Source organism: Aricia agestis, chromosome 6 (assembly GCF_905147365.1).
Source record: "Aricia agestis chromosome 6, ilAriAges1.1, whole genome shotgun sequence".
Classification (NCBI taxonomy): domain Eukaryota; kingdom Metazoa; phylum Arthropoda; class Insecta; order Lepidoptera; family Lycaenidae; genus Aricia; species Aricia agestis.
The window spans coordinates 6,806,373-6,833,550 of record NC_056411.1 but is presented as its reverse complement, the minus strand read 5'-3'; the positions used below and the strand labels follow the sequence as shown (position 1 = coordinate 6,833,550).

The 27,178-nt window shown below is 36.7% G+C and overlaps 1 protein-coding gene across 1 annotated transcript; it reads left to right on the top strand.

Moving 5' to 3' along the window:
* LOC121728111 lies at positions 1-27,178 on the top strand. Its single transcript, XM_042116222.1, has 8 exons — positions 1-940; positions 6,477-6,699; positions 20,898-21,117; positions 21,474-21,741; positions 24,091-25,068; positions 25,575-25,797; positions 26,409-26,622; positions 26,854-27,178. Exons 1-8 carry the CDS (start codon positions 119-121, stop codon positions 27,134-27,136), a joined length of 3,231 nt encoding a protein of 1,076 aa, XP_041972156.1. The 5' UTR covers positions 1-118; the 3' UTR covers positions 27,137-27,178.

The following is a 27,178-nucleotide window of genomic DNA, read 5'->3' as shown; positions in this document are numbered from 1 at the left end:
TTTACGCGATTATAAAATTGTTGCGCGCCTTGGCATTATTATCCCTTCGGACAGTATCTAAGTAAGGTGCCACATTTAGTCGCTCGATCTGCTCGCAAAAGGTTTGCTCTTGCCCACCATGCTAACCTTAATCGGGCTTTTATTTTTAATATCGCACGTCCAGTGTGCAAGAATATTAGCAGTGTTTCCTGTTCCATCCGTTAGCCATCAAATAGTGTTTCGACCTATAGTCGCCGAGCTCGCGAAGAGGGGCCACGAAGTCGTAGTTATCACGACAGATCCCGCGTTCCCGGATGGTAAAACTCCTGCAAATTTGACAGAAGTCGACGTCCACGATGTGGCCTACAATTTCTGGCACAAGATGCTGTCCAGCGAGGTGATGGGTATAAGAAACGATCCCAATTCTCAAATCCAGGTGCTAATTCGAGCTGTAGCTAAAACGTTCGAGGTGCAGGCCGCACAGGATAGAATAAGGGATATCATTCAAAAGAAGGAGGGTGAATTTGATTTGTTGATATTGGAAGCTTGCGTCAGGCCTGCTCTGGGTTTTTCGCATGTTTTCAAGGTGCCTGTTATTCAAATAAGCTCGTTCGGAGCCATCACTTTCAACGATGAATACGTGGGCGGGGCCTACCATCCGCTTCACTACCCATCGCCGTGGAGCGAGAGACTCTACAATCTGACCACATGGGAGAAGATCACCAAGTTATTTTACTACATGAAGCTAAGAAACTTTTATTTTAACGACGTCGTGGACGAGGAGAATGCAATTTTGAGGAAAACTTTCGGCCCAAACACTCCCCCTGTGGGAGAGCTGATAAACAGGGTGGAGATGTTGATGTTGAATGTGCATCCAATATGGATAGACAACCAGCCGATGCCGCCGAATGTGGTGTTTTTGGGGGGCCTGCCCGGGAGACCACAAAAACCTTTACCTAAAGTGAGTATAAAATCAAATATTTTTTTGCGCCTTGATTAATATTGAATTCAAGATTATTGGATTCAAAATTTCTTAATTATAATCTATATATAAAAATGGATTTTCAAATGTGTTAGTCGCGCTAAAACTCGAAAATTTAGTCTTAAAATGTTCGTAGAAGTCCAGGGAAGGTTTTAAAGTGACACGAAGTTCACCGGGACAGCTAGTTTATAATATAAATTATAAATAGGAAATAATATAGGTTTCCCGTGTAATAAACAACTTTTAAAGAAGCGAAGTTGCGGGTAATAGGTATGTATCTATTGCGTTAATTATTTTTAACAAAAAATTAAAACCGACTTTCAGAGTAAAAACAATAATAACATCCTTATAATATGAACTAAAAAGTATTAAATAATTTTTCCTATCTAATAGTGCCTTTTTCCGAATTCGGCTAAACCTCAACTATTTCTGTACTCAATCTTCATCATTTTGAAGTCGGTACCAGATATAGCTGAATCTTCAGTTCTCTGACAGAATATTTGAAACTTTTGGAACTGGCATACTAGCATATGCTTTCAGTTCTTAAACCAACTCCGAAAGCCGCAAACTTGTATTTATAAGGAATCCGGAGTTCTCTTAGCACCTTCGGAACCATAGTATATTATTTAATTGTAAAATCTTGCTTTTTGGTAGCATATGCTTAGGATATTTCTCATATAATCGAAATCACCATATGTTTCCATATAAATTTTGAGGAGTTCCCTCGATTACTCATGGATGTATGGTGAAATAGTGGTGATGATGATGATGATTAATTAAATTTGCATAGTAGTATATGCTTTCAGTTCTTAAGACACCGCCGACACCCCCAAATATGTATCTATAACGAGTAAGGAGTTCTGTTCACTACCTTCGAACCATGGTGTATCCTGGTGCAAAATCTTACTTTTTGGTAAAATATGTCTGAAATACTTCATATGAAACCAAAAAAACCATATGTTTCCATATAAATTTTGAGGAGTTCCCTCGATTACTCATGGATATATGGTGAAATAGTGGTGATGATGATGATGATTAATTAAATTTGCATAGTAGTATATGCTTTCAGTTCTTAAGACAACGCCGACACCCCCAAATATGTATCTATAACGAGTAAGGAGTTCTGTTCACTACCTTCGAACCATGGTGTATCCTGGTGCAAAATCTTACTTTTTGGTAAAATATGTCTGAAATACTTCATATGAAACCAAAAAAACCATATGTTTCCATTTGAATTTTGAGGAGTTCCCTCGATTACTCGTGGATCCCATCATCAGGTCACCACTTTTGAGAAAATGGGACCAAATTGGAGTGAAACCTAATACAAAAAAACAAAAATTTTGAAAATCGGTTCACAAACGGCGGAGTAATCGTTGAACATACATAAAAAAAAATAAAAAAAATATATCCACAGCCGAACGTATAACCTCCTCGTTTTTGGAAGTCGGTTAAAAAATAATGGTAAGTAATTTAGTTGGTACATAATAATAAATTGTTAGGTATAGAAAGCAAAAAACGTGTGACTGACTGACTGTGTTACCAAATGAGCTTTTAAACGTTTTAGTAATAAAAACGATATACAGATTGGCTATTAAAATAAAATAATAATGTAGTTAAACTACGTTCATTTATATTGTAGGTATGTAAGTATTGTATATAATATGTATGTTTATTATACTTAATATTATTTTATTACTCCCCACACCGGTTTCGGTGACGGTGGTCAGTTTCATTGAAACCGGGCCTGTAATCAGGCAGGAGTAATTTTATAGTGCCCAAGTGTGTGCGCAGTACACAAGAGCACTCTCTATTCCTTTCTCTCTCATAACTTATAACCTAGTCACAGTATTACAATATTTAATTGTAATACTGTGAGTTGTGACCCTTTTTTCCAACATGGGGAAATGCTTTACGCATCCCCGGCAAATTGGGGTTATCGGCCGGGGTATGTGGGACTCCTGTGGGACGGAAGACCGACACGACTGGCGAGAGATCAGGCGTAGGACCGACTTTTTACATAGGTACCCATCTGACGCATAAATCATCTTACTTGTCAGACAATTAGGTGATCAGCCTGCATCGTCCTAGCCAAACTTGGAAATAATATGTTTCTACTTTCCAACGCGGGAATCGAACCCACGACCTCCGAGTCAAGAGCCACGCTCTAAACCACTAGACGACGGAGGCGTTATTATAAATATTGTTACTTATTTACCTAGTATGCCTGTATGTCTATTAAACTATAATATGAATTTAGTTATAGGATTAAAGTGTTAGTATTATATGGTCTTTATTCTACTAGTTTAAATGTTGTGTCTTTAAGGAGTGAGCCCATTGAGACGGGCCGTGCCGGGGCTCAGCGTGCCGGGGCTCATCGCAAAAATCCGCCTCCATACAATTAGTATGGAAGCGGATGCGCGTATCGCACACTGTGTCGGGGCGCAGTGGATTTCCGTCAATGCGACAAGGCCCGGCAAGGCCCGACAAACCCGCTGCGCCCCGGCAACAGTGTAACCACACTTCACATAGATTTCCACTTTTTGGTAGATTTGAGGTCAAATGAATGACGATTTAGTAGTCCAAATTTTTTTGTAAATTTTAATAGAAGCTCGATATTATATAACAAATAATATAAAAAATTAAAATGCATAATGAAGACAGTCCATATAAACATTTTAGTTTTATTTTAGTTTCAACCACGTAGAATACATTGATTAATAAAGGTAGATTTTCGGTAGAATCTTAAACACGGTCTAGTAGATTTTAGTAGAATATAGCAACGTTTTTGATATATCGAGTCACGAGTAGGGAATGCAATCTCGTTCTCGCGAGATCTCGGCCTTTTTTAGCAAGATTGATCTCGGACGAAAAAAAGGCGAGATCTCGCGAGTTTGACGAGATTGCACTTGAGCATAAAAACGTCTTATTTGAAGCGCGGACTGACACGGACGGAGTACACGGACGGAGTTGCGCTTGCGATCACGAAGTTAAAACAAAGAGGAGCTGGCCTAAGCAACTGTGCACTGTGATTCTCAACTAGGTTCTGAATTTTAACTTCTCTTTGTTTTGTTTGTTATAAAATAACTATTTTATTACTAAAAGATTTGTGTTTGATAGTGCGCTTTTATAATTCTGGACGTCACCTTTTTGTGGCGCCGGCTTCCACGATAAAACGTTGGGTAATGGGATAAGTTAAATGCCATTTTAATTTTACGCACCGCGGACGTTTTGTGCGGTTCAGAAGTGTAAATGTTGTGATGTCCTCTAACGTGCACGTTAAAAAGTTATCGTCGACGGAAATTTAAAAGCGTCTCCATATATTTCCATTTACTTTACTTCCCTATGTTATCATTTTACCGCGGATGTCCACGATATTACCCCACGTCTAAAATTATAAAAGCGCATTAGAAGAGAAGACTGGCTGTTTCTTTAATTTGTTATTTGATAGATAGTAGATACGTATGTCAAAGTTTACTACTTAAAAATTATAGAGAGATACTTACATCAAACAATGTTTGATGCATAAAGATCTATTGAAAAAAATCGTGAAAATGAATGTTAATCTTATAATACTTATAATATTTATTACGTTTTTTTCGTAACTTATTCAAATATTGTGTTTATTTGCAAAAAAAAACCCCACCAAACTGCTAATCTCGCGAGATCTCGAAATTGGCGAGATCTCGCGGTATTGTATTCATAAACTCGCGGGATCTCGCTTGAGCCCTGATCTCGCGAGATTTGCATTCCCTAGTCACGAGTGATTTAAGAGTGGTCACACTGGAGCTATCCAAAGTACTCAAAATCCGTCAATGCGATGCGGCCCGGCCCGGCAATAGTGTGCTATAGCGCATTTTGCGCTGCGCTGAGCCCCGATCCGCCCCGGCAAGCCTCGGCACCCGCCGACAAAATGAGCGCGAACCTTTAAGGAGTGAGCACACTGAGACGGGCCGTGCCGGGGCTCAGCGTGCCGGGGCTCATCGCAAATATCCGCCTCCATACAATTTATATGGAAGTGGAAATCCGCTGCGCCCCGACACAGTGTGCGATACGCGCATCCGCTTCAATACAAAGTGTATGAAGGCGGATTTTTGCGATGAGCCCCGGCACGCTGAGCCCGGCACGGCCCGTCTCAGTGTGCCACGCCTTTAGTGTACATTGCCCTGTTTTCACACCATTTTATATCCACTACTGTTTATGGTTTGCTGGAAGAGATCTCTTAAAGAGATTAGTACGCCAATGTTATATTGTCACTCTTATAAATATGTCTTAATTTTGTACTTATAGAGAATAAATAAATAAATAAACTACACTAAGTTCCCCCACTTTATCAGTCTGAGGCAATGGAAAAGTAAGCTGGTCAACTTATTTCATGGGCGTGGTGATGTAGTTATACAGGGTGTAACACAAATAAGTGATAATACTTTAGGGTGTGTAGTGTGTACGTGTTCCTTGTAGAGAGTTCACTGTAAAAGTAGCAGCGCTGAAAGACCAATTTTTTTTTCACTTTTGTATGGGGAAACTCGTGACGCTCGGGCCCTTGCCCATACCAAAGTTTTTTTTTTTTTTTATTGGAATAAGGGGGCAAACGAGCAAACGGGTCACCTGATGGAAAGCAACTTCCGTCGCCCATGGACACTCGCAGCATCAGAAGAGCTGCAGGTGCGTTGCCGGCCTTTTAAGAGGGAATAGGGTAATAGGGGAGGGTAGGGATGGGAAGGGAAGGGAATAGGGTAGGGGATTGGGCCTCCGGTAAACTCACTCACTCGGCGAAACACAGCGTAAGCGCTGTTTCACGCCGGTTTTCTGTGAGAACGTGGTATTTCTCCGGTCGAGCCGGCCCATTCGTGCCGAAGCATGGCTCTCCCACGTAATATATATTATATAAACTATTATCACTTATTTTTGTTACACACTGTATACCTAACGCTTTGTATGTTGAGGCAGGACAAATGATAAAGTCTGGACGAAGAGCAAGTAGAAAATTGTACTTACATGAATCCATCGCAAGTATCTTTATCACTTGCATACAAATAGATGCTATCGGCTAATGGCTATCGTATTATTACAGGCTGCAAATTGCAATATTATAGTGTGTTACTGTAAACACCGTTATCCTTGAAACCATCAAATGAACCCGTCAAAATGAACAACTTTTTCTATGAGAACAATGCTGGGAAATCAAAAAAAAAATGCCGTCTTCTTACCCATACGGATACGGACGCCCGGATCGACAATTTGTATGTGTATGAAGACGAATTTTTTTGAGTTCCCAGCATTGTTCTGATACAAAAAGTTGTTCATTTTGACGGGCTCATTTGATGGTTTCAAGGATAACGGTGTTTACACTAACAAGTAACATCTTGTATAGGTGTGGATGACAAAAATCGATGGGTCAATTTATGTGCATGTCTATTGTCTACATGTTCAACGACCGCACTTTGACAAAAAACCTCAATTTTTTAACGTTAGTAAAATCGATGTACTAAAGATATTCACTTTTTTTTTGTTTCAGGATCTCCAAGATTTCGTAGACTCCTCCAAACATGGCGTGATATACGTAAGCTTTGGCTCCAACGTCATCCCGTCTGCTTTCCAAGCCGACAAGATGCACATACTTCTCAACACTCTAGCCAGTGTACCCCACGATGTTCTACTAAAATGGGACAAAGACGAGCTACCAATAAAGGCTGATAATATTAGAATCAGCAAATGGTTCCCGCAACCGGATATACTCAGTATGTATTTCAAAGTGTTTTAAGATTTTCTAAATTTTTCTAAAGTTTTAAGATTTGTTAAATGGAACCTAAGGAGGTATGTAATTCTTTTGATTTTCCCTATGTACTGCAATAAAATATAGTCATGTATCTTGTTTATATATTCTAAATGCAGAATAGTACTAAATATACAATATAGAACTAAATACGTGCAGTTGATTTTGTCGTGGTACGAATTTCAATTCGCTTCGAAACAAAGCAAAAGCTTATATTATTTATCCTTGCTTATCTTTGTTTGACATTACCATTTTGGCAACGCAGATGCATAAGTTTGTTAGAAATATACTTAGCAAAGGAAACCGTTAGAGCCTTTACAAGAAATATATTTTTAGCTGTAAGCCTAAATTAATATTAATTCTATGTAGGTATTATTCTTCTCTTCATCTATACATCTATACATCTTTAATACATACATACATATAAATAAAATTGGAGTGTCTGTTTGTAATATTGAAAGAACCGTTTTACTACATGCATATGAATGTTTATGGGGTACAGACACCAAAACAACATTTTTTACAATTTTTGTCTGTATGTCTGTCTGTCTGTCTGTCTGTTTGTTCCGGCTAATCTTTGAAATGGCTGGAGCGATTTTGACGGGACTTTTTTTGGCACATAGCCGATGTAGTAAGGCATAACTTAGGCTACTTTTTAACCGACTTCCGAAAAGGAGGAGGATATATTTCACCTTTTTTATATTGGTTCGCGGACAACTCCGTCATTTGTAGACCGATTTCCGAAATTCCTTTGTTGTTGTATGCGATGTAGCCCGAATTTCGTAACATGATCACAAAAGAGGTGATCTGATGATGCAATCCATGAGAAATCGACAGGACTCCTTAAAATTTATATGGAAACATAGTGATTTTACGTTTTTCTTAAGGATTTTAAGCTTAAACTACCAAAAAATAATAATTTGCGCCGAAGTACACCCTGGTTCCGAAGGTGCTGTACAGAACTCTTGAATCCTTATAGTTAGATAAATGTTCGGCAATTTTGGCGTTGTTTCAACAACTAAAAGCATAATATTATTATGTCAATGTGTCAATAATACTAATCATCATCATCATCACTATAATTATGCCCTGAATCATCACATTATTTTCAAAAATGTTGCCTTTGATTATATTATTGTTCCACCGTTTGTTGACTGATTTTCAAAACTCTTTTCTTGCTATTTAGTGTTTATTGAGGTACAATAACCCAAAATTGGTACAATGCTTACGAAAGTGATGATTTGGTACTGAAATTCGTGAGATATAGAGGGAACTCCTGGATATTTTATGGGACACACATAGACGCGTCAACTAAGTATTTCTGTATTCCGTTAGTAACATAGAATATCATTGATTCAATCTTCATAATAATTTTTTACTCCGTAGCAGCCAACTTTAGCGCAATTTCTATGTGCAATTTATCGCTTTTTTCTAGATCTATATTAAATGAACTAAAAAGTATTAAATAATTCATATTCTGTACTCAGTATTTCTGTTCTCAGTCTTCATTATTTTAAAGTCGGTACCAACTACCAGCTAACCTAATCGCCAGTTCTATCTATACTTATCTATTTATTTATTTATTTATAAATTCTTTTTTGCATTATAAACTATATAAAATAACAAAAACAACATTAGGCAAGGAACATAGCAAATAGGCGGCCTTACCGCTTTCAGCGGTTTCTTCTAGGCAACCAAAATATGGTGGCAGAAAATAATGTTAAAGTGCTAAACTTAAACAAAGAAAAAAAAATATACACATACATACATACATATACACACATATATACACATACACTAAATACAATATATTACACATAATAAAATAGCCAAATGAACTACACAAATTTACACAGATATAATAAGGTTAAAAAAGACATGTTGATATAATTACCTACATTACATTAAAAACCTACATTAATTGTACAAAAAACACCAAGAGTTTTACAAGGACTGAGCCTGATCTAGGTAGTGTGCTTTCAAACGTTTCTTAAAGATGTTAATTGATTCCGATTTTTTTATAAAATCGGGCAAGGAATTCCAGAGACGAATAGCGGAGATGGTGAAAGAAGAATCGTAGAATGAAGTATTGTGAGAAGGAAACGCAAGAGTCAGTTTGTTTGCAGAGCGAAGTATAGGATTGTCATGACCGAGGAAATTGAATTTTACTTTGAGGTAGTTAGGAGTAGAAGGACTAAAAAGGACGTTATACAGTAAGTGAAGTATGTGAGAGTTTCGACGCAACTTGATCGGGAGCCATTCGAGCTGAGATCGATAATAAGAAACATGGTCAAACTTTCGAAGGCCAAAAATAAAACGAATACATAAGTTTTGAAGGCGTTGAAGGGAAGAAAGAAGATTTTCGTTTATGTCACAGTAGCAGACATCAGCGTAGTCGAGAATAGGGAAAAGTAAAGTAGTAGCAAGTTTTATTTTTGTTGCGATTGGCAAAAAGTTGCTCAGTCGTCTAAGGGAAGCTGTGGCAGCGTTCATCTTTTTGCGGAGTTGTTGGATCTGGATATTCCAAGAGAGAGTGCGGTCAAAATAGACTCCAAGATTACGCACTGAGGAGCCGTAGGAAATGGTAATCCCATCAAGGACAATATTGGGCAAGGTATTCCAGTCCACCTTCGCAATTAGCTGTCGGCTGCCAATGATTATACATTGTGTTTTGTTAGGATTTAGGACTAAGCCATAGGCATTGCTCCACCTCAAAATTTCATTCAAATCAGCATTTGTTTGAGCAATACCGTTGGATAGTAAGGGAAGTAGGACATGGATATAGATCTGTAAGTCGTCAGCAAATAAATGATAGGAAGAGGAAATATGGCGAGAAATAGAATTAATGAAAATTGAAAACAAGAGAGGAGATAAGACACTGCCTTGAGGGACACCGGCGAAAATATCGCACCAAGTTGACGATGTGTTGTCAATTTTGATACGCTGCCGGCGTCCCTGAAGGAAACTACGGAACCAGTTGAGCACGATAGGAGATAGGTTGAGTGAGCTGAGAAGAAGTAATAGTATATCGTGATCTACGGAGTTGAAGGCATTGCTAAAGTCTAAGAGCGTGAGTATAGTTAAATGATGACTATCCATCCCCAGACGAATGTCATCTGTGATTTTCACCAGGGCTGTGGAGGTACTATGTCCGAAACGAAATCCAGATTGTAGCGGGTTTAATAAATTATGCAAGTTAAGGAAGGTCTGAAGTTGATGTTGTACAGAACGTTCTAAGATTTTAGAAAGGAAAGGTAGAATAGAGATCGGACGATAGTCAGAGAAACTTTTAGGACTCCGTTTTTTGGGGAGAGGAATTATATTAGCGTTTTTCCAGGAGGAGGGAAAGGAACCAGTAGAAAGTGAGTAATTGAGGATATGGACCAGGACCGGAGCTAAAATGTCTAACAAGGGAACAATCATGTTTCGACCTATGCAATCACTGCCCACAGCCCTGGATGTGATTGACATAACAGCTCTTTTAACTTCTGTAGTAGACAGCTCTCTGAAGGAGAAAGGAGCATTATCGGGAGAAGGTAAGGTGGTCAGATTGTGTAAGGTTTGAGCCTTTTTGTGAGCATCGAAGATTCGTGGTGTATTAGCAAAATGGGAATTTAAGTGTTCTAGATTTAAATTAGAAGGAACCGATGCTTTTGCGTCCTTCCCAACACCCAACGATTTTAAAAATTTCCAAACTTTGGCCTGGTCAGCGTTATCTACAGAAGAATGAATATAGCGCCTTTGCGCATCCCTGCAAGCAGTGCTACAACGATTTCGTAGTTTATTGTAAAGTAACTTATCAGAATCTGATTTCAATTTTTTAAATTTAACTTTGGCTCTGTTTTTTTTATTAATTAGTGTTCTGATTTCTTCCGTTAGCCAGGGTGCAGGTAAGTGTTTGATTTTAATTGGTCGCAAGGGGGCGTGGTGGTCAAAGAGTTCTGTTATAATGTTATTGAAAATATTTACTTTGTTATCAATCGACTGGGCATTGAAAATCTCAGACCAATCTACATTGTTTGCATCCGCGCGAAGATGATCTAAATTCATATTTTTAAATGCTCTTTGCATAATAACCTTGGGTTTAGCTTTAGGTGTTCGCCATTTGTACGATAGAAAGATACAATCGTGATAGGAAAAACCTTCTGCTGGGTGCTGGCCATGCGTGTCAACAAGGTGAGGAGACGACACAATCATCAGGTCTAGGAGAGAGGGTGAGGAATGGGGATAGTGATGAGTGGCTTGTAAGGGAAGGATATAAAGGTTAAAAGAGTTTACTAGAGAAGTTAGTTTTTTTTAACCGGTTGTCGTTTTTAAGAAGACATGTGTTAAAGTCTCCCATTAAGATAACATGGTCGTATAAAGGAGAAAATTCGTCAATGATGTTGTCGAAAGAAGGGAAGTAATTTACGGAAAGATTAGGGCTATAAAAAACTCCTAAAAGTAATTTTGAAAAACCATTTGTCACTTCTAAAAGAAGATGTTCCGTCTCATCAGCAGGTGGTGGTTGTGTAGAAGATTTAAGAATTTTATAGCCGATATTAGATCGGAGGTATATAGCTACACCGCCACCAGGTCTACCAATTCGATCGTTCCTGATAAGTTGATAGCCAGGTAAGGAGTAGGATGTAGAGGACAGACACGGTTTAAGCCAGGATTCAGAAACAAGGATAGCATGTAAAAAGGTTTGAGAATCAAATTAATTAAGGAGTTCGGAGTACTGTGCAGGAATACTTTGAGCATTTATATGGATTAAATTGAAGTTATTCTGTTTCATAGAGAAGTGAGAAGTAAGGGTAGAAAGCAATGTATTAGAAGAGGTACTGTAAAAGCTTTCATCGCCGCTATCTGACTCAGAGCAAGAGAAGAAACTATCATCAAGCGATAGATTTGACGGTGACATAAAACCCGTAAAGGTTTCGAAGTGTATTATTACAATGTAAAAAATAAAATAAAAATGGTGTAGGTATATGTACTTAAATATTTAAATAAACTGTATATAAATAAATAAAATAATAATAATAAATAAATTAAATAATAAATAAATAAAATAATAATAATAAATAAATAAAATAATAAATAAATAAAATAATAATAAAAGTTTATATAAACTCTTTTTTTCTTACGTACCTATCGACTTCGTTTACTATAAAAGAAGCTACAGTCATTACATTTAATTCTGACTAAGAAAGCAAGGTATGACGACAAACTAAATTAAATGGCCTACAACTGCTCATTACTGTTAGTTTCACAAACTGAATCACATACAATCGTCAGAAAGAAACCAACATCAAAAGTATTTATACATAATCTATACATACTTAATATCTTTATAAAATATATAACAAAGGCGTATCTAACAACTAACAATACGGTTAACCACTAAACTAAAAATAAACAAACCATAGACTGAGTTGGCTAATATAAAAAAAAAAAAAAACCGACCCAAAAAAAGGAGGAGAGCAATTGTCAATGTCAGCGAGCTACGTTCTTACTTTTGACATTTGAAGTTCAAATCACAAATTATATTTTAAATATTTACAAACGAAACACTTTGTTACAATTTACGTTAATTAATACAAATTTAGCTAGATATACATTAAAGATATGGTTAATGAGAAAAGTGCAAAGTATGAGTTGGACTAAAGAAAAGTACATCATTACTTACATAAAAAGCTTATCTATACTAATATTATAAAGCGGAAGAGTTTGTTAGTTTGTTTGTTTGTTTGAACGCGCTAATCTCAGGAACTACTGGTCCGATTTGAAAAATTCTTTCATTTTCCTCTATTTCTTCGCTCCTATTAGTCTTAGCGTGATAAAATATAGCCTATAGCCTTCCTCGATAAATGGGCTATCCATTTATCGAGGAAGGCTATAGGCTATATTTTATCACGCTGATACTAATAGGAGCGAAGAAATAGAGGAAAGTGTGGAAAAAACGAGGGGAAATTATTTGATAGGGCTTATTTGAACGCGCTAATCTCAGGAACTACTGGTCCGATTTGAAAAATTCTTTCAGTGTTAGATATCCTATGGATCGAGGAGTGCTATAAGCTATATTTTATCACGCTAAGACTAATAGGAGCGAAGAAATAGAGGAAAATGTGGAAAAAATTGGGAAATTATATGAAAGGGCTTATTTGAACGCGCTAATCTTAGGAACTACTGGTCCGATTTGAAAAATTCTTTCAAGGTTAGATAGCTTATTTATCGAGGAAGGCTAAAGGTTATATTTTATCACGATTAGACTATTAAGAACTAAGAAATAAAGGAAAATGTGGAAAAATCGTGGGAAATTATATGAAAGGGCTTATTTGAACGCGCTAATCTCAGGAACTACTGGTCCGATTTCAAAAATAGGCTATATAGGCTATATTTTACCACGCTAAGACTAATAAGGGCGAAGAAATAGATGAAAATGTGGAAGAAACGAGGGGAAATTATTTGAAAGGGCTTATTTGAACGCGCTAATCTCAGGAACTACTGATCCGATTTGAAAAATTCTTTCAATGTTAGATAGCCTATTTATCGAGGAAGGCTATAGGCTATATTTTATTACGCTAAGACTAATAGGAGCGAAGAAATAGAGGACAATGTGGAAAAAACGGGGGAAATTTTAATATGAACTTGCTTATTCTCTTAAGAACTACTGGAGCAATTTTTATGTTATTTGGCAAACATGAAGAATAGACCACATGAATGGACATAGGCTATTTTTTGCGGAAAAATGTACGGTGTGAAATTCCTAAATTACGCAAGCGAAGTCGCGTGAAACATCTATACTTCTATACATATAATAAAACTGTAGAAATGACAATTCTGTACATTAAAGATATCCAAAAAATAATAAGCGGGGGCTGTTACTACATCGCTATAGAAGCCAAAACTGTGGTTAGTTTTTTGTCTATCTGTCTATCTGTATGTTTGTTCCAGCATCACACGAAAACTATTGATCCGATTTGAATGCGGTTTTCGCAGATATATTTGTCTTCTTCCAACTTCATATCTGGTGTATAAAATTTTTCCCCCCCAACCCTCAAAGTTGCGTCGTTAGTGTTGAGTTTTAATTCTCCGGACTTATCCCTCCGCCGGTACTTGCCCCTCCTGATAATGTTGCTAAGCAAAATGGTGTTCCGTCGTTAGTGTTGAGTTTTACTTCTCTTTCTTTAGAATCAAAGTAAGTTATTTATTAAAAGTGAAATTAATCTAACCAAAACTAAACATGCAGATTTTGCGTGTCGTTTGATTAATATGTGGGAGGCTTTGCCTGGATATGGACAGACGGACAGGCTGATATTATATCTTTGTAATCGGGTTCCGTTTTTTACCATTTGAGTAAGGGACCATAAAATGGAGAGAATTATCCATTTCCGTTATTATACTATGCTAACGCCTACGAAGTCGCGGGAAACAGCTATCCATACTAATATTATAAATGCGAAAGTGTATTTGTTTGTTTGTTTGTCCTTTCTTCGCAGCCTAACGAAGCAACCAATTGACTTGATTTTTGGCATCGACTTAGTTGAAAGGATAGAGATTATTTGGTCTTGGAAAAACATCATGTTTCTAAAGGAGATTTGCAAGAATATTCGTATTGTACACGATTTTCGAATTCCACGCGAGCGAAGCCGCGGGCAAAAGCTAGTTCATAATAACTTTATTACACAGTTCCGAACTTTCAACATATCACATATTCATGTTTGTTAGTATGCGCTGCTTATTTCAGATTTTTTTGTGTGTTTTTCACTGTATTTTTACTGTTACTTGAGACTTGTTATCTATGCAAAGTGATGCTAGCTGCTGAACTGCTGCCACATTTTAATTATCATAACTTCAATGTAATGCAGAGTTTGACACAATATAATGTTTAGACCGACAACTCCGACAAGGCTTTAAATGAACATGGGCGGGGGCGCTTCCGGTAAAGGAGAACTGTCAAAACATGTCAAAAATGGGGTTTTTGTATGATGGCGGCCTTAGTTCCTTTTGTCGCCACGTTCATTTAAAGCCTTGTCGGTCTATTATGTCAAAATCATACTTTAATTACAGTTAATTAAAACGTCTCCGAGTGCAGCAGTTACTTATCCAGACTGACATATTATTCTGTGTATTAAGTCTATGTCTATATATCCATACTAATATTATAAATGCGAAAGTATCTCTGTCTGTCTGTCTGTCTGTCTGTCTGTCTGTCTTGCTTTCACGCCAAAACTACTGAACCGATTGCAATGAAATTTTGTACACAGTTATTCTAGAGTCTGAGAAAGGACATAGGCTACATTTTGATGTGGGAAAATATCTTATTTCCATGAAAATATCGATGAAAATGAATTCGCATTGCGCGTGGCCAGCGCTCATCCCGGGGGTCCTGGGTTCGAGTCCCGCAGGCGGAACAAAAAGTTTTCAATGTTCCTGGGTCTTGGATGTGTATTAAAATAAAATTTCAAAAATCTTAAACATATTTTATGTATAATATTATAAAAAATCCAGAAATATATCGACGCAATGAACATTTTAGTTCTAATACGATTCAACAGATGGCGTTTTATTTTTTACTTTATTGTACCATAGAACTAATCATACTTATTAGTTGTTAGTATGTTTTTGTTTATAGTTTTTAATACGTTAGAATATTATGTTTAATAATATAATCACTTGGTATAATAATAATCAATCTATCTTATCTTATAGAACTCCTACTGCATTTCTAATCCATACTATCCATACTATCCATACTAATATTATAAATGCGAAAGTATCTCTGTCTGTCTGTCTGTCTGTCTGTCTGTCTTGCTTTCACGCCAAAACTACTGAACCGATTGCAATGAAATTTTGTACACAGTTATTCTAGAGTCTGAGAAAGGACATAGGCTACATTTTGATGTGGGAAAATATCTTATTTCCATGAAAATATCGATGAAAATGAATTCGCATTGCGCGTGGCCAGCGCTCATGCCGGGGGTCCTGGGTTCGAGTCCCGCAGGCGGAACAAAAAGTTTTCAATGTTCCTGGGTCTTGGATGAGTATTAAAATAAAATTTCAAAAATCTAAAACATATTTTATGTATAATATTATAAAAAATCCAGAAATATATCGACGCAATGAACATTTTAGTTCTAATACGATTCAACAGATGGCGTTTTATTTTTTACTTTATTGTACCATAGAACTAATCATACTTATTAGTTGTTAGTATGTTTTTGTATATAGTTTTTAATACGTTAGAATATTATGTTTAATAATATAATCACTTGGTATAATAATAATCAATCTATCTTATCTTATAGAACTCCTACTGCATTTCTAATCCATACTATCCATACTAATATTATAAATGCGAAAGTATCTCTGTCTGTCTGTCTGTCTGTCTGTCTGTCTTGCTTTCACGCCAAAACTACTGAACCGATTGCAATGAAATTTTGTACACAGTTATTCTAGAGTCTGAGAAAGGACATAGGCTACATTTTGATGTGGGAAAATATCTTATTTCCATGAAAATATCGATGAAAATGAATTCGCATTGCGCGTGGCCAGCGCTCATCCCGGGGGTCCTGGGTTCGAGTCCCGCAGGCGGAACAAAAAGTTTTCAATGTTCCTGGGTCTTGGATGTGTATTAAAATAAAATTTCAAAAATCTTAAACATATTTTATGTATAATATTACTAGCTGTTGCCCGCGACTTCGTCCGCGTGGACTTCAGTTTATAGCGCGCGATGTCAACAAAATTGGTGTCAAAAGCTTTTATAAAAAAACCCTGGTACCCCTTAAATCAATAGAGCTGTGCAGTGTGCACACAATAAGTATTTCATTTTTTTATATTAAACTTTATATTTTATGCCAAATTTTAAAGCTTATTTAGCCCTCCAATTACACAACTTTACCCATAAACTATTTATCATTGATAGATTTAAGGTTACGTCACACACAGATAAAGTACTGAGTTATTTAATACCGTAGAATAGATATAACAATCGAAAAAAATCGAAACTTAAATGTAAGATGATACCACGTCTTATAGAAAGACTTTTGAGCAAGCGTCAGCGCGATGTAGAAGACTCACGGCGCCATCTATTATGAATTGTTGGAACTAACTTAATTTGAACAAATTTACGCATTTTCACCCCCTTACAACCCTTTTTTCCAGTAAAAAAAGTAGCCTATGTCCTTTCTCAGGCTTTAGACTATCTGTATACAAAATTTCATTACAATCGGTTCGGAAGTTTTGGCGTTTGGCGTGAAAGCGAGACTGACAGACAGACAGACAGAGATACTTTTGGCGTTTGGCGTGAAAGCGAGACTGACAGACAGACAGACAGAGATACTTTCGCATTTATAATATTAGTATAGATTATGTGCACACTGCACAGCTGTTTTTGGGTATTTTGATTAATTAAGGGCCGCGCTACACCGGAATGGCAGCGGCGAGGCGAGCACTTTCAGCGCTGCCATTCCGGTGTAGCACGGCCCTAAGAGGGGTACCACTGACCAGGGTTTTAAAAAGTTTTTAAATTTGACACAAATTTTGTTGACATCGCGCGCTATAAACTAAAGTCCACGCAGACGAAGTCGCGGGCAACAGCTAGTATATATATATATATATATATATATATATATATATATATATATATATATATATATATATATATATATATATATTGGAATCTCGGAATCGGCTCCAACGATTTTCATGAAATTTAGTATATAGGGGGTTTCGAGGGCGATAAATCGATCTAGCTAGGAATCATTTCTAGAAAATGTCATTTTCATCGGATACCGAGCAAAGCTCGGTCAAACAGCTATATAATAAAATCGTAGGAAAGTCAATTCTGTACATCGAATATTTTTGTACAATAAATAATACTTGGGATGTGATCTACTATGCTAACGCGGACGAAGTCGCGGGCAACAGCTAGTGACAAAATATAACTGCAACTTACATGACTGGTGCCGACTTCAAATTATGAAGATTGAGAACAGAAATACTGAGTACAGAATATGAATTATTAATTAATATTTTTTAGTTCATTTAAGAAAATTACTATTGTCTTTACATTGGAAGTCGGTTTCAATTTTTGTTTAAAAATAATAATTTTACTTTTATTCGTTATCCTTAAGATTTTCTATACAGTATTGGCGTTTTTATCTATAACTTTAGGTTCATGAAAAGTGACCTGATCAATTACTTAACAAGATCGTCAAGATCCCATTTTTACTATTTGGGTAAGGAAGGAGAAAATTTCTCTCTTTTTCATTTACTTACTTCTTTTATCACATTTTGCTGACGCGGACGAAGTCGCGGGCAACAGCTAGTTGTTAAAATAAGAATAGCCAGTGTGAGCATAAAATAAAAACATCAGAAGTTTTGCACTCTCTTTCGTGTAATCTTATTATTTTACATAACTAGTGGTCACTATTATAAAAGGTAAAGGCAATGCACTTTAATTATAAGTTCCAGAAGGCAGACTACTTGTAATATGCATGTCACGGTCAGCAATTAATTGTAGCAAGTTGACAAGGATAAAAAATTAAAGATTATTTTTCATTTCGCAAAATCATACTTATTTAAATAGGGAATATGCATGATTTTTTTTTATGACTTTAATTCCTTTATATCTTTATAAAGGAGAATAAAACATAAATAGGCTTCAAAATATGTACCGTTCAAACGCCGGCATTTAGCGCGCCATGTTGATGACGTCAGATGACATGTCCCGTGTTTGTTTCCTTTAGTGATTCAGTTACTTCGTACTTATTTTCGGGTTTATTTGCTATTGAGATCATGGAAGAGGCTAAAAAACCTTCTTACAAGTATTGTGTGATACTGAAGTGCAAAAGCAATACTAGAAACACACCTGACAAAGTATTTTTCGTATTCCAAATGACGTAAAAATACGAGAACCATGGTGTAAGATGATGAAAATTGATAATGTATCTCCATTATCGATTACTATTGTGATGATCATTTCAACGTAAGTATGCTGTGTATATAATAGCATACTTATGTTTTTTTTATGAAATAAGGGGGCAAACGAGCAAACGGGTCACCTGAAGGAAAGCAACTTCCGTCGCCCATGGACACTCGCAGCATCAGAAGAGCTGCAAGTGCGTTGCCGGCCTTTTAAGAGGAAAGGGTAATAGGAAGGAAGGAAGGAGGGTAGGGAAGGAAAGGGAATAGGGTAGGGGATTTGGCCTCCGGTAAACTCACTCACTCGGCGAAACACAGCGCAAGCGCTGTTTCACGCCGGTTTTCTGTGAGAACGTGGTATTTCTCCGGTCGAGCCGGCCCATTGGTGCCGAAGCATGGCTCTCCCACGTATAAAAATACTGTTATACATCTTCATGCGATATAGTCAAAAGTAAATTTTGCAATAGAAAATCTAAAACAAACAAGTAGCTACTTACGTAGGTACTCAACGTAAATTGTTCATGTTGAATGGAATACTTATCTAATATATAAAATATTCTCGTGTCACTGTTTGTGCGCGAACTCCTCCAAAACGGCTAAACCGATTTTGATGAAATCTATACTAATATTATAAATGCGAAAGTATCTCTGTCTGTCTGTCTGTCTCGCTTTCACGCCAAAAGTACCGAACCGATTGTAATGAAATTTTGTATACAGATAGTCTAAAGCCTGAGAAAGGACATAGGCTACTTTTTTACTGGAAAAAAGGGTTGAAAGGGGGTGAAAATACGAAAATTTGTTCAAATTAAGTAAGTTCCAAAAATTCAAAATAGATGGCGCCGTGCGTCTCTTACATCGCGCTAACGCTTGCCCAACATCTTTCTATAAGAGGTGGTATCATCATACATTCGGGTATCGATTGTTTTCGATTGTTATTTCTTTTTTACGTTATTTAATAAGTCAGTACCTTATACAGTGACGTAACCTTAAACCTATCAATGATAAATAGTTTATGGGTAAAGTTGTGTAATTGGGGGGCTAAATCAGCTTTAAAATTTGGCATAAAATATAAAGTTTAATTTAAAAAAATGAAATATTGTTGACATCGCGCGCTATAATCTGAAGTCCACGCGGACGAAGTCGCGGGCAACAGCTAGTTTTGTATAAGTACTATATTCGGTAGGCCTGAGAATAGGCTTTTATCCACTTTTTAAATTTATACTAGAAATAATTTATATGGCAAAACAACGTTTGCTGGGTCAGCTAGTCTAATTAAATAAAATCGTAAAATCAAGATTTGATGCAAAATATTCTAACATCATAAATGCATCTATTTTCGGTAGATAGTCCAATTAAGTGCTTTGATAAAACTGAATATACTAATTTATAAAACCTAATAATATACATGTATATACTCATATAGATTCACTATAAATATAGATTCACTAGAAATCACCAGGTTTAAACTATTTTTCTAACAAATACTATAACCACAGTATGAATATCGACGCCGATATGTAACATCTGACGTCACATTTCGTTTCGACCAATGGTGACGCGTTTTTCATTTTTTAAACAACATTTTATCGGTTTAAATGATAACTAATTAAAAAAAATACCTTTTGATCACAATGTGAGGATGATAAAGATTACAGAAAAATATATTTGAGATGATATAATTTTTTTTGCATATGTGTATATATATATATATATATTTTGGGGGATAATAAGGATATTATCCCCCAATAAAACTCGGACCAAACTTCAGACGACGGGTAAAATGATTTGACATTTTCATTGATGTAGCCCTCAGTCTATAATATCATTAAGAAATGATATCATTTTTACGTGGGAGAGCCATGCTTCGGCACGAATGGGCCGGCTCGACCGAAGAAATACCACGTACTCACAGAAAACCGGCGTGAAACAGCGCTTGCGCTGTGTTTCGCCGAGTGAGTGAGTTTACAGGAGGCCCAATTCCCTTCCCTATCCTCCCCTATTCCCTTCCCTTCCCATCCCTACCCTCCCCTATTACCCTATTCCCTCTTAAAAGGCCGGCAACGCACCTGCAGCTCTTCTGAGTTCTGATGCAGCGAGTGTCCATGGGCGACGGAAGTTGCTTTCCATCAGGTGACCCGTTTGCTCGTTTGCCCCCTTCTTTCATTAAAAAAAATGAAACATTTAGGTAATCTTACAATAAGATAAAGCCTAAAGGTAAAATACGTAATATAACTTGTAGCCCACTATTCTTTGCAGGACATCCCAAAATCAAACTATTCATCACTCAAGGTGGTCTTCAATCGACGGACGAAAGTATTGCGTGCGGAGTGCCTATGATAGGTATACCCCTGTTCGCTGACCAGTGGTACAACGTAGAGAAATACGTTCATCTCAAAATTGGTCTACGACTCGATCTATACACACTGACGGAAAAAGATCTACGAGACGCCATACAAAAAGTCATCTATGACAAGAGGTAATTTACCTTGATGATCAATTTGCGTGTTTTGGAACTATTTTGTCATTTTAAATATTTTGTTTTTTGTTTAAGTAGCTTTTCGATTACTCACATCTATAGTCCGGTCATGGGGCACGCAGAAATTCGTACATTTGCGTATCATTATTTGCCTCTTTCATTGGTAGATGAATATAATATTTTTAACGAGTGCCTATAGCAACTTCATCGCAATATCATACTCAAGCGCGAAGGGCAGAGTTAAGTAGTAACGTGTCATACGAATTTCTACGTACGTATTGTACTTACATGTAACTTGTAAGCAGTTCAATTTTTTATGGATTTTTCTTTCATATAAGTAATCATTTCAATTCCAGTTACCGGGAAAACATCGTGAAGCTAAACAGACTAATGAACGATCAGCCACAAACCTCCCTGGAGCGCGCGGTGTGGTGGATAGAGTACGTGCTGCGGAATGGCGCAGCCCACTTGCGTGCGCCAACGGCCAACATGTCCCTGGCGCAGTTAGTGGAGCTTGACGTCGTTGGTGCCGCCGTGACCGTTGGCTGCGTCTTGCTCGCTGTGATGGGTTATATTGGTTATTATTTAAAGAGTATCATATCACCACATAGTATTAAAGTGAAGGCTGCATAATTCATTACTTTTGTAAAATAATTTGTAATGAAAGTTGAAACGCAATAATACTTATTAATTATTACATATTTTATTCTATTGTAAAATGTAATACAAAATGTACAAAATACCTACGTAACCACAGATATAGATCAAGATAGATACCGCATGTCGCTCCATTTGTATGAAAACGAGCGCGCCACTTTTTATAGCAGCTACTGTGACGTACTATCAGAGAAGTTGATTCCTATGCAAATCGGGGACCTAAGTAGTTTGGTCACGTTACGTCAAACCCAGCTGACGGATCACAATTAACATTGAATTGACATATTCGACCAAATAACGTTGGTCTGTCGATAGCATAGGAATCAACTTCCTCGATGGTACATCGATAAGAAAAGTGCCCACTATCTAGGCCAACGTTTCTATTTGAATTTTTACAGCTCAATACGGCGCTTTTAGGCATTTAGGCATGGGCGTACCGAGGGGGGGCATCATCTGGATCATGTTGCTGTCCCTATTAAGTATTAATATACTTACGAAAGTACTAGATAATTCTAGTACTTTCGTCTATAAAAATTAAAAATAATAAAACGAATTTTTGCCATTTGTTTGTAATACAATATTTTTACAACAAAAAATTATTAATTTTTTATTCTTTATAAACACCTAGCTTATAAAAAATCTGATTTGCCCCCCCCTGGCCGAGAATCTGCGTAATTTGCCCCCCCGCCCTGGCCCAGAACCTGGATAATTTGCCCCCCCCCTGGCCCAGAACCTGGGTAATTTGTCCCCCCCTGGCCCAGAACCTGGGTACGCCCATGCATTTAGGCATTTTTAAAATTCCGATTGACGTCCGATTCCGATAGCAGACTGAAGAACAGACTTTCGAAAGACGAGCATTGCTCGTCGTTTGGGAGCACGATATGGCACGCGAAGTACATACACATGCGGTATCTATCATGAATCATGATCTATGTCTGTGTAATAAACCGTAAATCCATAATACTATGAGCCATAACTCTCTCTAGTGGTGGATCTCCACACCACATTGCGCGGCGCAGCCTACTTGCGTGCGCCAACGGCTAACCCTTTCGCAGTTTACGGAGCTTGAAGTAGTTGGTGCTTTCTTGACTGTATACTGCGACTAGATTGTATTGGTTAGGTACTATTTGAAAAGTGATACTTTTCAAATAGTAATTTTATCACCACATGGTATTAAAGTTAAGGCTGCATTATTAATATTACTTGTTAAAATAATGTAATTTATTGATTGTATCGTAATAAAAAATATTTAAAGTACGTGATCATAACATATTTTATTATAATTTATAGATACTGGCTTACGTAATAATGATAGACAAATACTATGATTGTCTGAGATAATAGAAGTCAACAAAAACAGTAGTCTAAAAACTACAATATCATCAATGTAATGTATGACTTAGCGTTAGAAGATAGACCATACAATATCGTATTCATTGTGTTTGAAATAATTTATTGTTTAGTTTCAAGTTTTGCAGACTATTGCTTAGATATTATTGTTTTTTAGGGTTCCTTACCCAAGGGTTAAAAACGGGACCCTATTACTCACTAAGACTTCGTTGTCTCTCTGTCTCCAGAACTATTAAATTAAATAATGTTTTGTATTTTTCACTTTGTTTCCTTGTTTCTTACTTCCATATTTAAAAAACCATTCTTAATAATACCTAACTATACAATTTTAATGGGCTAAAAGATTGTTATATAATCGATTAATGATGGAATGTTATGACGAGCAGATAACAAGTCGTATAATTGTGCTGGTCCTGTTATTGATACTTACTACAAATACTGACCTACCACTTTATCTGTTGTCACTGTGAACCATAGATCTAAGAATGTATCTACAGACGTTTATCAATTTTTATCAATTAATCAGTTTCTCATTAGCAATGTAAGATATTGCTAAAACGAATGCTGTTTGTATTTACATTGTACCTAATTTAACTCTCCTAAGAATACTAAGCAATAAAAAATAATATTCTAAGTAAAATGGTTATGGAGTCATAGCTTTCGTACCCGTCGGTGTGACAAAGTAAGAATATTAAGTATTAGTGATAATAATGATATTAAGTACTATACGAGTCTTTATCTTCGTACTTCTTTTTAATCTTATTTATAAATATAATATATGGGGTGATAAAATTATATTTGCATTTGTTTGCAGTTTTCAATTGTCATGATGCATGAACATGAAGTCAGGCCGGCGACGCAATTGCAACTCTAATATTGCGAGAGTCTATGAACAACTTTACTTGCTTTCCAAGTTTTTAAAATAATAATTATTGCTTGATAACTTCTCCGTCGTATAATAATCAGCAAATTGCATACTCAGCACTAAAAACACTAGTTAGCTCCAAAGTTCAAATTACAAATTGGGACACGCTGTATACCTATAGTAGTATAGAACGTCGAGATAAAAATATAACTGCCAGTGGCCCGCGACAGAATTCATTAATAGATAAGATGGGGAAGACGTCGTTATTGGTGTTATTTTGTTTAGCGTTTAATAGCGTTAATTGTGCGCGGATTTTGACAGTTCTACCTGCACCGTCTATAAGCCATCAAATTGTATTTTGGCCAGTGATCAACGAACTAGTGAGGAGAGGACACGAAGTAGTGTCAATTAGTCCAGATCCTGAACATGGCAAAGGAAAAGCGCCAGCGAATCTCACAGAAATCGACCTCCATGACATATCATATGCCGCCTGGAGAGAGATACTGCTGAAGGAAGTAATGGGGAGCACCGGAGAAGTCGTTGATCAAATTAAAGCAATTTACATGTCTCTTTCTAAAGTTTTCGATGAACAGATGAAGGTGGACGAAGTGAGAGACATAATACTGAAGAAAAAAGGAAATTTTGACTTGCTAATAACTGAGACGGTTTCTAGGCCTGCTCTAGCGTTTTCTCACATCTACAAAGTACCGCTGGTTCAGATAAGCTCGTTTGGACCGATCGTCTTCAACGACCACTATGTGGGATCGCTGACGCATCCGATCTTCTACCCTCTGCCGTGGCACAGCAAAGTCTATGAGTTATCGACGTGGGAGAGAATCAAGAAGATCTGGCATCACTACAGCTTCCAATTTTACTACAACAACGTTATCGGAGAGTACGAGAATCAAATGCTGAAGACACACTTCGGCCCAGATGTGCCATCAGTTAGTGAATTGTGTGATAACATAGATCTCTTGATCCTGGATGTTCATCCCCTATGGATTGATAACCAACCGTCTCCACCCAGCGTGGTCTATGTCAATGGAATACATCAGAAGCCCCAAAAAGATTTGCCGAAGGTAATGTGTTGGACTGAAATAAACGAAATCCTTGTTGCATTTGCTCCTTTGCTATCGAAATGTTAAAGGTCTTATAAGAATTTATGATACGTTAAAACCTAAAAATGTCCAAAGGCTCATCTTAGTTGTTTTGAAAGATAGTATAGATAATTAAAATATAGTAAAATATAAGAGTAACAATATAATACTATTACAAATTAATCATATAGAAGTTTCTTACACGATAATGCAACTTAAGTAATATTATTTTAATATAATATTGGCAAAACTCAAAAGATGTACATTTAGTATTGTTTTATAACAGGCGAATTAATTATTTCTCTATGATTATACCTAGCAACTAGCAACAGTGTAGTATTTTTGGAAGCTTATCTTCATACTTTGTCAATTTTGCAACCGGGTCCACATTTTTTACTAATTTTAAACTTGCCTATGCAAATCTAATAAATAGCTCGCTAAGAATCAACTACTTAACCTTAAACTACCTGCTAAAATTGTTCTTTCAGGACATAAAAAGTTACTTAGATTCGTCCAGAAATGGTGTTATTTACATGAGTTTCGGGACGAATGTTATTCCTTCAGCTATGCCACCTGAAAAGTTGCAGAATATGCTGGAAGTTCTATCTCGAATGCCTTATGACGTGCTATTCAAATGGGATAAGGAAAAACTACCTATCGAAGTTAGGAACATAAAAATATCGAAATGGTTTCCACAAGGAGACATTTTAAGTAAGCATATTATTCGAAATTTTTACTTTAATCTTTTTAAGGGGGCAAGTACTTACAAGAAAATACTTAGGATTTAAGGAAAATATTTAGAATTTAGGATTTACTGCTGAATATTATAGACCAGAGTGCAGCGCCAGTGTCACTGGATTCTGGCACTGGATCAATTTAAATTTATTTTTAGCATCTAATAGTTTTACTTATCTATATTAATTCTAGATGACGCCCGCAACTCCGTTGCGCCTAAATTCGTTTATCTTGTGTGGGAACCGTAAATTTTTTCGGGATATAAAGTATCCTATGCCGGGACTCAAAGTAGCTCCATACCAAATTTCAGCAAAGTCGGTTCAGCGGTTTGGGCATGAAGGGGTAACAGACAGACAGACACAATTTGCATTTATAATATTAGTATGGATGTTCATATGGTTTAATGTAAGTCTGTTTGTCGACCCTCGAAGCCTTCGGTCTCCACCAACATTCAATTTTGATGGAATTTGTAATATTGTTCTCTTAATTGACTGGACTATTGTAAATACTACTCAAGTTAGTATTCATTTTATCTATTGATTATATTAATTCCATTTTCTTGACCTATGTTTAACCTTATGTTTCAGGACACCCAAAGATAAAATTGTTTATCATGCAAGGTGGACTCCAGTCGATGGACGAAGCCTTATCAGCAGGAGTGCCCATGATCGGTATACCGATGTTGTCAGACCAGTGGTATAACACAGACAAATTCGTCAAACACAAGATTGGAATACACATGGAAGATCTAACAGAAGAAGTCTTCGAAAAAGCCATTCACGCTGCTATTGAAGACAAGAGGTGCCTAACATTTTATATCTTAAATCTGAAGGTTTTTTTTAAATCTAATAGAAACATTGCTAGAAGGTTGTTTTGATAATGGTATAAAATATATAATACAAATGTGTTGCTAGTAGGTGCTTAATGAATATTCATAAAACATTCATACTTATTTTAATTTATGGTATCATTAAAGTTTTTATGTTTATAAAATAATATGCATACTTTAGTATACCTTCGTATTGTTTTCAGCTATCGTGAGAATGTGGTGAAACTAAACGCACTAATGCAGGACCAACCTCAGCCGCCGCTGGAGCGCGCGGTGTGGTGGATCGAGCACGTGTTGCGGCATGGCGGCGCGGCGCACCTGCGCGCGCGCACCGCCAACATGCCGCTGCCGCAGTTCCTGCAGCTCGACCTCGTGGCGCTGGCGCTAGGCGCTGTGGCCGCCGTTATTGTTGTTGTCGCATGCACCGTACGTCTAATCTGTAAACTGTTCACGAACAAAAAGACGAAAAAAGTTAAGAAGAAATAGTAAAATATTTAAGCACATAAAGAATAAATATTATAATAAAAA